Raw genomic sequence first — 13,025 nt, 5'->3', positions numbered from 1 at the left:
TTTACCACGGAATTATTGTTGATGCCTGACAGGGTAGTTTGAGTATCTCAGAAATTGCTGATCTCCTGAGATTTTTCTAGTGTTTACAGAGAATGATGCGAAAAACACAAAAAAGCACATCCTGTGAGCAGCAGTTCTGTGGGTGAAAATGCTCTGTTAATGAGATAGGTTAAAGGAGAACGGGTAGACTGGTTCAAGCTTATAGGACAGTGATAGTAAATCCAATATCCATGCATTATAACGTTAGTGTGCAGAAGAGCATCTCGGAATGCACATAGGATCGAATCTCGAAGACCACACTGGGTGCCACTCCTGCACCTAATAAAGTGGACAATGATTGTATATGAATTGTTAATAATGAAACTTATTCTTTCAGAAACTTACATGTCTGCTTTCTGAATGCACACTACTGCACATGCAAATCTTTGGAGCTCTCCTCCAGAAAGATCTTCAACATTCCTCTCTTTCAAGTGAGTCAGATCTGTGTAAGAGAGTTATGGTCTATTAATCACAAAAATTACCATTATGAGAAAGCAATGTTTGGGCCTACTGATGAAGATTTAACGTACATCTGTGTCTTTTTACATCCTTGGGTACCTCAATATGCCAAATTAAGTATTTTTTTATCCATTATTACGATGCATGGAAAGGTAGCAGTCAACCTATACAAGTAAAATGTGACCTTATTCAACATTTTCATACGAGTGAAATTGTCTTTTCCTAAACCTCACTTTTATTATCCTTAATTACTTGGATGGAGGTTTGGAGTTATTGGCACTACTGTATATATCTGACATTATGCAATGGCCCATGTTGGTTAGTGTTTTTTTTTCTTTTTTTTTTTGGGGCTTTTTTTCATTTTATTTCTTTTGTTCATAAATACTAAGAGTTTGGGAGGTTATATATATTATTATATATTTGAATGTCTACTTAAACTATTAACTATATACTCTCAAACTCTTTGTATTCATGTTTCATTTATGTTTGCTTAAAAATTAATAAAAAGATTTAAAAAGAAAAGAAAGAAAGAAAATGTGACCATGTCAAAACTAATGACAACCAACTGCCCTCCTTCAAATGATTAATAATCTTCAATGATATTTGGATGACTAGGGAATAGAATACATACTGGATAGAAAACTTTGATTTTCATCTCATATTATATCAACAACAGTACTATTAACTAACTGACAAAGCCCGGAAGAAATCTGCTGTTGGACGAGGGCTGCTATAGATGTTGAGAACTAACAAGCAGATTTATCACTGTTCCCTAATGGGTACAGACTCATCTCATTTCAGAAGACACCTTTCACAATACTATGTGATATTGTCACTGTGCCAATATGGCCAGATTCAGTACAGATATACAAGCTTCAAACTGGGAACATGCGAAATAATCTCATTGCCATGATCTGTAACCTTTGTCCCAAATGTTACAATTAAGCCAGTAGCTCAACAGGAATATCAGTAACAACACCACTCACTGCCTGTATCTAAAAAGCAAGGTGACAAGCTTTTGGAGAAGCTAATAAACAACAATTGAGGAATGCAGAGTCAAGCAATCCAACCAATGTTTCAGATCAAAGTTCTACCATCCCAACTCAGACAGATGGTGGGCAATTAAGTAGGTCAGTATGATAGGGCAAACATTAACAGTGCTTCAGAAACTTCCCATGCAAAAGAACTTGTAAATTGGCCACTTGAGCCTAACTCTATATTCAGTAAGATCACGGCTGATCTGAAACTTCCAGTCAGCTTTGCCTCCTAATCTCTGTAACCCAGTGGTCCCCAACCACCAGGCCGCAAAGCATGTGCTATCGGGCCACGAGGAAACGATATGATTTGGCAATATGGATCAGCTGCACCTTTCCTCATTCCCTGTCATGCCCTCTGCTGAGCTTGAACGCACATGAGGTCATTACCCACGCCGGAGGTCATTGGTCGGTATGAGTTTAAAAAAAAAACGTCCCTTGAAAGTTTCTTTGGAAGAGGACATAAAAGGTCTAATGATGATAATAACGCAGAGACAGCTGAGGCAGAGACCGCAAAAAAAAACCTTCCTTCAACAGAAAATATGAGTCGTACATAAAATATGGCTTTATTGCAACCGGTGACTCCCACGCTCCAAGCCCCCTGTGTCTGATATGTGGAGACAAGCTGTCTAATGAGGCAATGAAGCCCTCAAAACTGCTTCGGTACCTTGAGTCCAAGCACCCTGCACTTAAAGACAAACCCATTGAGATTTTTGAGCAGAAAAAACGTGAGCAAGCGGGACAGAAGCAAGTGCTGAGACTCACCACCTCCACAAATGCTGCTGCTCTGAGAGCATCGTACTTAGTGGCTAGCCGTATTGCTAAGGCTAAGAAGCCTTTCACTGTTGGTGAAGAATTGATTCTGCCTGCTGCCAAGGACATGTGCCATGAACTGTTGGGAGAAGCTGCAGCTAACAAGATGGCACAGGTTTCTCTTTCAGCTACTACAGTTTCAAGGAGAATCGATGACATAGCAGAGGACATCGAAGCACAGCTGTTGGAACGGCTTAACGAGTCACCATGGTATGCCATCCGGATCGACGAGTCTACCGATGTCGACAATAAGGCAATGCTGCTGGTTTATGTGCGATTTATATTTCAAAACGATGTGCACGAGGATATGTTGTGTACACTGCCACTGCCAACTAACACAACTGGGGCAGAACTATTCAAGTCTTTGAATGACTACATGCCAGGCAAACTGGACTGGTCATTCTGTGTTGGAATATACACAGACGGAGCTGCAGCTATAACTGGACGACTGTCTGGTTTCACTACCTGAGTCAAAGAAGTTGCTCCTGAATGCCAGCCTACACACTGTGTCATACACAGGGAAGTGCTGGTTAGCCGAAAAATGTCACCTGATCTTAGCAGCTTATTGAGTGATGTTGTTGAAGTTATCAATCACATCAAAGCAGCTCACGTCTGTTTGAGCAGCTTTGCCAGGAAATGGATGTAGAGCACAAATGCCTTCTCTTACACACTGAAGTCAGGTGGTTATCACAGGGGAAGAGCCCTGGCCAGGGTTTTTGAGTTAAGAGAACTGCTTCAGAGATTTCTTTCAGGAAAAAAGTCACCACTGGCAGCACACCTCAGTGACGAGGAGTGGATAGCAAAACTCGCTTTATCTGTGTGACATCTTCAACCTGCTAAATGAACTCAAATTGTCACTTCAGGGGAGAATGATAACTGTCTTCAAGTTGGCAGATAAAGTGTCTGCTTTCAAAGCCAAACTGGAACTGTGGGGACAGTGAATGGACAGGGGCATATTTGACATGCCCCCAACATTAGCTGGGATTTTGGGAGAGACTGAGGCTGCACTGTCTTTCTCACAGCTGGTGCGTGATCACCTAACTTCGCTGTCGACAGAATTCAAGCGTTACACCCCAACTGCAAATGATCCAAGATGTGCAAAGGAATGGGTCCGTGACCCATTTGTGAATGTCTCCGGTGAATCATCCACGTCAGCGTGGGAAGAAGATCAACTCCTCGAGTTTGCAAATGATGGTGGGCTGAAAAGTATGTTTGACATAATATCTCTACTGGCATTCTGAATCAAAGTCAATGCTGAATATCCTGAGATAGCCATGAAAGCACTGAAAATGTTGCAAATGTTGCTTCTATTTCCAACATCATATCTTTTCAAAGCAGGATTTTCTGCAATGAATGCAACAAAAACTAAATTGTAGAATAGGCTGGGACATAAGGAACCCATTTCCGAGTATTGCTGTTTCCCATCACCCCTCGATGGGACCATCTTGTTGCAGGCAAACAAGCACAGGGCCCCCACAGATTCACCGATACTGGTGTGTTGCAATGATTTTATATGTTCATATGAGGAAAATATGCACTGTGTGTTTAATATCCAAACATTACTTAAAATGTTATGATGCTATTGAGTTATAAGTGACTTACAATGGACTTATCACTATATTCATGGGAGGAAAATATGTGCTGCGTGTTTAATATTAAATTCGTTAGAAACAAAATTGAGTGTACTATTAGCCACATAAGTGACTTACAGTTTCACCTATATTCAGGTCGTGATTAACACTGCTCCCCACCCCCCCCCACCCCCGGGTCAGCCGATCTACAAGAATATCGTCGATATTAACCGGGCCACGGTGCAAAAAAGGTTGAGGACCCCTGCTGTAATCATGGCTAGCTCAATGTTCATTGGTTTAAGCCTTAATATATTCAACATCTGCAGCCCTCTTCAGTTGAAAATTTCAAAAACTTGTTACTCTCCAATAGAAATTTCTGCTCATCTCACACCCCTTACCCCATCCGTGTGTTAGAAATCTACCTCTAATTTCAAAGATCTAGGCAAGTTAATAGCGATTGCATGAACAGAATAGAACAAACAAATGATATTGGGATTTGACATTTCAGCTGCTGTTAAAACTTGAGCTCCAAAATTAGCTACAACTCCAACAAAGCTGCTCCAGTGCAATTACAACTCTAGCATCCAAGGAAAAATAGTCTTGAACTGACAAGTCCATGGAGAGCAGTACAGATACAATCCTGCCAATTATTGTTACACATTCAATTCTCAGATCTTTAGTACAATGCAAGATATGAACAACAACTTTTATCACACCCTGGTTTTCTAATAACAAACTGCAATGTTCAGTTAGAATTCTACAAGGTTTACTTGGCTCCAAAATCTATTACAGCCTTGGTCCTTGTAAGGGTGACAAGCTAAATTCTGGAAAGTTTACATATGGCATGAACAACAGTTCTCAAATGTAAAGCAGTATGCAAGACATTTAGAGCACTAGCAAATCCAGTCAAAGGAAATCTGTAGGACACAGATATGGAAATTCCTTGGGTCAGGTCTTAGCTGCTTGCTAGTGACCCTACCCTTATAAGATCAGAAATTATAGCATTGGTTAATGACTGGACATTTTTAAGTTCTATTTGCCCACAATTAGCTGATTTTGGATACATTCAGCTTTGGTATAAAAATATCCCAGCACCGATAGAATATGTAGAACACACAAGCAATGACCAGCATCAACAATAAAAAATCTTACCAGATCCCCATGTGATTTAATTACACTGCCTTTATTAAATCCCAATCATTAACCGTCAGCGTTAGAGGATGAATATTCTACAGTACCCAAAGCCTTTCCATTACCAGAAGGATTAAACTTAGGGAACTGGTGCTATAGTCTCCAGCTGCCTGAGCAAATGCAGCCCCAATGATACTCAAGATTAACAATGCCCAGGAGAAACCAGGACCTAACTGGGTGGACGAGCTTTCTTGGGTCCTGCGTGGAATTCGCACAGTGCCCAAAGAGGATCTGCACACCTCGTCAGCCGAATTGGTGTACGGCGCATCCCTGGCCGTCCCAGGACAGTTCATACCAGCCCCAAGGGGGCAAGAGGAAGAACCCGCAGCAGTCCTGGGCAGGCTACGCGAAAGGCTCAGCAACCTGGCCCCAGTGCTGTCTTCACAGCACGGACGAACCCCGACCCAGGTACCCAAAGACCTGCAGGACTGTAAGTTTGTGTTTGTATTTGTATGAAGGGGCGGACACCGGGCACCGCTACAGCGGCCGTACGAGGGGCCGTTCAAGGTGATCAACAACAACGGGTCCACGTACATCCTGGACATTGGGGGGAAAGAGGAGGTTTTCACAGTGGATCGACTCAAACCAGCCCATGTGGACTTGGCGCAGCTGGTCGAGGTTCAGGCACCGTGGCGCAGAGGCAGACCTCCCAAACAGAGGCTGATCCAGACTGTGGACATTGGGGGGGGTGTATCGCCGGTTCTGGGGGGGGGGCGGTTTATGTGGTGACCCACTTTCTGCACAGGCAAACCAGCTCACAAATAGCCAGCGCGCGGGGAGAGACTTTGGTAATGCACATCTGATGTCATTTCCGCCCGGAGAGGGCGGGCGCTAGAAATTAAATGCCAGTGCCACGAAATTTGAATAAACTAGTCTCGAAATGACTTAACGACTGCGTGTTGTCTTTAGCTCTGTATGTAGTACATCACTACAGTATTTCTAGACCCTGGAAACCCTTGCTCTCTAGACTTGTTATCAACTTATTTTTCGAATGGAATTTATGGATGGACAATTAAAAACTCAATAAATCCCTACCATTAATGCCCAAATCCACCAAATGTACTTAACAAGGACAAATGGCACCCAAAAATATTTTGATATTTTAATGCATTGTGAATTAAACACTAATAGGGTAAAATTAAAATATTTCAGAATGTTTAGCTTCAGTCTTCTTACCCAGATGTTCACAAATTATATCCTGTGTTTTGGTCTCATCTTTTCTGTCCAAAATAGAACCCACAGTGCCCTGGAAAAACAAAGTAAGAATGCAGCATCTGTAAGAAGTTTTTATTAAAGATCCATATGAATGGTTTTGCATTATTCTGTTACATCTTAACAGTGTGCAATTTTCTTGACTAACACTGAATCTAGTGGACACAATGAAAAATTACACTTTGATCTCTGTCTTTAATCAGGAGGCAGCTGATGCTGTTTGTTTTGATACCATCATCTTATCTGCCAGATTTGGTGTCAACCCCAGGAAAACCACTGCACACTCTGCAATTCACTCTCTAGATTTACCAATGCCAAGGGTTAAATAGGAGTGGGGTTGAGAATTGAATTGTATTTGGCTCCCCAAATGCTATGAGGGAAAGAAGCAAGTTCTGTGCGACAAGAAGACATTGAAAAAATGGGTCTCTAGGGCAATCCTGTTTTGGAGGAGAAAGTACTATCATCTCTCATACACTCAATTTCTGTGAGTAGAAGTAATTTCACCAAGCCATAACAGCACCAATATTTAATATTGCCAAAAGGGTTACCCAATGATGTGTGGTTCATTGTTAGTAAATAAAGCATTGCCAAGTTCAGATGTGTGCAATGTAAAATAAACTTAGCAACTCAGCATGCTTGATTTCGCCTTTTTCCAAATCTAAAGAAAGATTTTGACATGGAATTTCAACTCTGATTTTCACCCATCAATGCTGCAAGAAGATGCATCACAATTACCTCTATTCAACAACATAACTAAATAGAGCTTTTGTTGAAAAAATAGAAGAGCACAGCGAAACACAAAGTAAATTCTGTACTATATATTGATGCAACATCCATTGGGCAATTATCATACCTGAATACTGTATTTGACTGAGTTAAATCCACAACACTACTAAAAATCTTTTAAAAGTTACAATGTCTTTGAAATGAATTAATTATTTTACGATCTTCAAAATATATTACATCAAATAGGCGGTTTTGTTTTAAATTTTAACACACATTCAGTACAATTTCAAAAGTGCACAGGCCAAGCGATACAGACACATGTGATTGCTGAAATATATTACGTCAAAAGTTACCTTTACTGCTTTTGGAATCTGGTCCACATACTGGGGCTTGATTATAGCCTTTAGATCATCCTCTAAGATCTTTGTAAAGTAGTTCTGCAGTTCAGACCCTCGGAAATAAGTCAAAATTTCCTGCCAGTCAGGAGGATCCTATCAGAAAAACCACATGAATGGTAAGACTTGTAGAGCATCAGGAAAATAAAGCACAAGTGAAATTCACTCTGTCACCTATTTTATCAAAAATGTAAGAAACTTACTAATCCTCCGGCATTTTACCCTAGGTATAAGGGGCTTTCCCATTGCTTCCCCGAAAGTCTTTAAAATACAATCCATCTCTGAGGTGCTTCCCCCTAGAGGTTTGATTGATTTAACACATCTACTTTATATAACCATATAACAATCACAGCACGGAAACAGGCCATCTTGGCCCTCCTAGTCTGTGCCGACTAAGTTAATTCCCAATTATCTTAATAATTGTATTATCATTCAATTTATTTCAATATTTGTTGGATCTATCATGATGACAGAGCAACAACGGTGAAAATTTGTTGTTACATTCATTTGACAAAACTAGGACAGAATAAATCTAGGACTGCAAGGCACTCAAACATTTTGAAATATGAAGCTTCAGAAATATCACTACCCCCCTTTAAAATGTACAGTTGTGCATGTTTTTCTTGCCCCGAGCAACCAGTAATTCTTAAAATGTAGAACAGTTATTTCAATGCACTTTTTAAATTATAGCTTGCACTATGGATAATGCCATAGATCCAGGGTCACAAGTTCAATTCCAAGCTAGCAATATGAGTGGAAACTGCATTTTTTCTGTAGCTGAGTGGTTTTTCTCTCAAAAAGACAAAAATGTAGTCAAAAGTATAGCCTTTAGGTAAATGGAAAAAAATAAAGTATGAAATGGAGGGTATCTCAGAAATCTTACAAGGCTACAAGAAAATAAGAGGTGGAATGAAACTGAAAAAATTCCCAAGAACCAGGATAGACCTGTTGAACCTTCTGTGTAGGAGGGGGAGGGGAGAGAGAGATATAAACTAGGTGAAATCCATTATATTCAGATCAGTGAAACAGAATCAACAAAACTGTTTCATTTTATAAAAACAAGTCACTTGGACCAATTCTAAAAATTGTTAGCAATAGTAACTGATAACTGCAAAAAATAACAGAGAAAACTCACATCGTATTTCCCCAGGTTAGGCTTCTGCTTTCCCGCTAGAATCTTCAGAGCTGTAGATTTTCCAATACCATTAGTTCCCACCAAGCCTAAAACTTCACCAGGGCGAGGAATAGGCAATCTAATAATGAGATTATTTGCAATCTGTGAAAATTCACACAACTATGACAACATTGGTCCAGATCAGGGGTGGGCAAACTTTTTGACTTGTGGGCCACAAAGGGTTCTAAAATTTGACAGGGGGGCCGGACCAGGACCAGATGGATGGAGTGTTTTGGTAATACACCTCATAAGAGAAAATAAAATATCATGGGATATGTAGAAAACATGTGCTTTAATTTCAATTGAAAATGAACAAATGCATTACAACAAAATATCTGTCTTTGAAGTCCCATGGTATTTAGCTATTTATTGAAATGACTTTTAAAACACTGAAAATTAAATGAATAAAATACAGCTTTTTTTTAATAGTAACAGTTATTATTTTAAAGCACTGAAAATTCTGTTATCCTTCAAGATATTATCATCATCACTCTCCTCCTGACTGTCTTTATTTCAAAAACGGTAGGAGATGCAGGTCTACTTGTCCTGCTCCTTCTTATTCAATTGTCCCCTGTGCCAAAACTCAACAACAACCAGCCCAAGGACAGAACAGTGAGAGCGCGCCAGTATGCGGAGCGCGTTATTTGATCTGGAGCGCATTTTTTATTTTGAGAACATACGTGCACCTGCGCACTACTCATGTCCATCACTTAACAGAAATGACATGTAACATGTAAGGCTTATTGAAAAAACATATTTTCAAATGCATTTTTTACATAATACAACGAAGAAACTTATTTTTAATTTCAGTGGGAACAGTGTTGTTGGTCTCCCTTTTTAGCCAGCGCATCAAAGTCTGGATTTAGTTTTGTTGTGGCGATTCTCAGGATGGATCTGAGGTGTTGGTCAGTTAACTTGGATCTGTGGCTGGCTTTGTTGATGCTCATGACGCTGAACGCCTGTTCACACAAATAGGTCGAGCCGAACAAAGAGTAAAGCACAAATGTGGAGTAATACGCTGCACCTCAACAAAGGTCAATGTATATAGAGTGCGTCATCTATTGGGAAAACGCCAGAATTGCGGGGAGAAAACGTTAACAAGGTTTATTAATATAATTTCATCAAGTTATGCGGGCCGGATTAAAAAGCTTAACGGGCCGCATATGGCCCCCGGGCCGTAGTTTGCCCATGCCTGGTCCAGATGCTAGCCCCACTCTAATCCATATCCACAATCAACTGCACTTATACTTATTAGGTCTGGGGGTAAAAGGTCACCTCACTGGATAGAGGCATTCTTGTGCAGCAGCACATTCCCAACAGCAACAGGAACTTCAGTGAAGTGATACGGTGACTGTTGAGTTTTCACTGAAGTCCCTGCCCCTTCTCCATCATCCCCAACCAGAAATGCCCCAAATTCAGCTTTGCTGGCAATAAGACCTGAGATATTTTAATAGGTTTCAATTGTCTGAATTCAGCAACAATAAAATATAAAATTACAAATTTCCAACTGAATACAAATACCTTAAAGTGTTTTGTTTGAAGTGCCTGTAGATTACATACTCATCAAGGTTAATAATGAATTATACAAATTGTTCATATAACGGTACGCTATAATTGAGCTGCAATGGGAATGAATCTACATTGAAACGAAGTTTAATTTTTTTTCAAACAGTTAAGGCGGCTTACTACACAAGACAGCTGCAATCAGTGCAATTTTGATCAAGGAAGAGGAAAATAATTTTCAGCAAACAATCAACATGCTGTGACATTTGATTTTTTTTAGCAGCATGGACTACTTATAAACTCAAAATTATTGAAATTTGAATGTAATGTTATTCCTCTCTAAACAAGTTTTAACCATTTGAGAAACATGGAGAAACACATACTGATTGAAACATACACATACATACACACAAAGTTTTACATACACCATTTATTATTTGATGTTGTCTAAAACTACCAAGTAGCTTACAAAGTATTCATTTTTCTCCTGCATTGTTCCATTACCTGTGCAGCTTGAAGGAGTTTGCACAGTATCTATGCGTGGTCTCTTTGGCTAAATTGCTTGGCAGATTAACAATTGACAAAGCTCCAAAAGGGCATTTCTGAAACAGAAAATATTGATAAAAGGTCAAAATCACTTCATCTACTATTGATTACTGGCAACATAACCAATACAAGTGTATTTTATCTACTAAAAATGCCTGTAGGTTATTATGGGTTTGGTTGAAGCAATGGACGTTCAATCTTGGCATTCACAAATACTGGTTGGAAAATTTTGTGAACAAGAACGCACAAAAGTTGCGGTGACTTGCATACTTTACAATAATCTAAAAGGAACCTTTATACTTAAGAGGATTTCTTAAGTTCATTTCTGAAATGCTCCACTTGAGCATTTACCAGATGGTATATTGTACTCTGTGATAGCAATGTAGATGTGTAAGCCACATTTAATTACCTCAGTGGCTAAAGTGGTAAAAAATCAGTCAGCACAAATCATTCTGACAAAAATAATTGAGGACCAATGCAGGTGCAACAAGCCACAGGGTGAAGAAGGTAATTATAAGAATTTGCTTGGGGTACCAATCAATAATTCCTACAGGATAACCAATGAAAAGGCAACAGATTCAACTGTGATGCTCAATTCTATTAGTCTGTACATTCATTGTCCAATGATTATCTTACAGAGATTGTTGACCGACAATAGAAATTCACCCAGGAATGAATAAAATCCAGGGGGTAAGTCAAACCAGATTCTGCTTTTCCCTGCGTTCTTCTAACTGATAAGCCGCACAACATAACAATTGCCAATTGCAAATAATGTGACATCCAAGTACCAGAGGTGATAAGAAGCACAGAATCCTTAAGCAGTAAATTTATCTTAAAGATATGCAAAATATAACATCTGGAGATGAATAATGCTCCTTGTGCTAAATGCTGTGAACCCATAATAAATGTCACGTTTAAGTGCTGAAAGTAAAATTCATTAGTAACTTTGGATAACATTAAACAACAAGCTTTTCAAAATAGCATAGAGGCCATGTGTTGGATCAGAGTTGGAAAAACCTGTAAGGCTGATTACCTTAATGCAAATACCACAACCGATGCAGAGAGTTTCTGAAATCCAGGCTATCTTACTCTGGGCAGTTACTTCGATACAAAGCTTTCCTGTGAGAAAGAAAAACACTCACTGAATGCTATCACTTAAACTGATCAGAAAGACACTTAATGGATATTTCCACATCTCTGTACTGAACATCTACAAACATATCATGGCTTCACGAAAAGTCACCATCAGCATAATTCTGTGGTAAGATGAAAGCAAAAACAAAAATACCAGAAATCTAATCTGTATGGAATCTCTGGAGATGCTGCACAGCACCGGTATAGAAAATGAATCACAAAATGCTTACAGCTTGGAAGGAGATCATGTCCAATGAGACCTCTGCAAAACAGCAATTGGCTACTTTAGGTAGGTGGCCACTAAAATTAGGGGGCGTTACTGGATACGAGAAAGAATAGGTAACAGAAAAATAAGTAGTGGAATGGTTTGCTGAAAGCAAATGTACAATTGATGGACCAAATTGTTTCTTCCTGTGTGATAACAAAATATACAGAACAAATTAAATATTGTCAAGTAATTATATTGATTAACTGAATTATGTAAACTACTCAGCAACATTTTACATCCAAATCATTTCATCAGGCATCCTAAGACTGAATAAATACAAAATCTTTATTCACAGGATTGCTTCATAATTGTCTAAAGTAACTGAAACAAGAGCATTTTTTTCTTAATATTAATGCACTGAGTTATATCTGAGGACAGGTATTCTCAACAGTAAATTCACTGTTTTTAACATTTTGCCAGCTTTTTTTTAAATGTTAAAAAAACCCCACGTTGATCATATTAAGTGTATTAAGCTAAACCCAACAAAATGACTGTTTATCTTCTAATGTAATACATGAATAAGTTAAAGACAAAATTACTTACCCATTCGAACAACTGGACAACTCTTCTTGCACTCCTGACGGCATTTCTTAGGCTTGCACTTATCATGGCTAACAATAGCAATTCTGGTGAGTTTATCTGCCATTCTGTACGGTTGAGTTTATTCTGTGGCAAAAAAAAATTATGCTGTATAGTGCCATGTGTGACTCAAGGACTGCAGAAAGAAATTTCCTTTAATAAGGTCTATTTAAGTGCAAGAACAAACTTAATAAACAGCGCTGCACACTATCAACCATCTACTGAACTTAAAACTATCAATTTTCAGATTTTACAGAACGTGTAAAAAAGATTAAATTTGATAAGGCATTTTGAAGAGTGAGAGCAAGACACAGTCCTTTTAGACAAGGGATAAACACATCTTAACTTTCACTTCAGTATTAATTGAGTTTTACACATTTT

The 13,025-nt window shown here is 39.0% G+C and overlaps 2 protein-coding genes across 2 annotated transcripts in view; one reads left to right on the top strand and one right to left on the bottom strand.

Annotated features, from left to right (window-relative positions):
• The window catches only part of otud4 (OTU deubiquitinase 4), a 130,090-nt gene that overhangs the window by 107,438 nt on the left and 9,627 nt on the right, over positions 1 to 13,025 (top strand). Inside the window, exon 18 of the mRNA XM_059964985.1 lies at positions 11,302 to 11,353. Coding sequence (XP_059820968.1) covers positions 11,302 to 11,343 — 42 coding nt within the window. The 3' untranslated portion in view covers positions 11,344 to 11,353. The remainder of the gene's footprint in view (positions 1 to 11,301; positions 11,354 to 13,025) is intronic.
• The window catches only part of abce1 (ATP-binding cassette, sub-family E (OABP), member 1), a 40,202-nt gene that overhangs the window by 25,913 nt on the left and 1,264 nt on the right, over positions 1 to 13,025 (bottom strand). Inside the window, exons 2-8 of the mRNA XM_059964987.1 lie at positions 12,609 to 12,731; positions 11,697 to 11,782; positions 10,622 to 10,719; positions 8,576 to 8,693; positions 7,399 to 7,536; positions 6,284 to 6,353; positions 385 to 481 (exon numbers count right to left, since the gene is read on the bottom strand). Coding sequence (XP_059820970.1) covers positions 385 to 481; positions 6,284 to 6,353; positions 7,399 to 7,536; positions 8,576 to 8,693; positions 10,622 to 10,719; positions 11,697 to 11,782; positions 12,609 to 12,711 — 710 coding nt within the window. The 5' untranslated portion in view covers positions 12,712 to 12,731. The remainder of the gene's footprint in view (positions 1 to 384; positions 482 to 6,283; positions 6,354 to 7,398; positions 7,537 to 8,575; positions 8,694 to 10,621; positions 10,720 to 11,696; positions 11,783 to 12,608; positions 12,732 to 13,025) is intronic.

Source organism: Hypanus sabinus, chromosome 3 (genome assembly GCF_030144855.1).
Source record: "Hypanus sabinus isolate sHypSab1 chromosome 3, sHypSab1.hap1, whole genome shotgun sequence".
NCBI lineage: Eukaryota > Metazoa > Chordata > Chondrichthyes > Myliobatiformes > Dasyatidae > Hypanus > Hypanus sabinus.
This window is presented reverse-complemented; position numbering and strand designations above follow the sequence as displayed.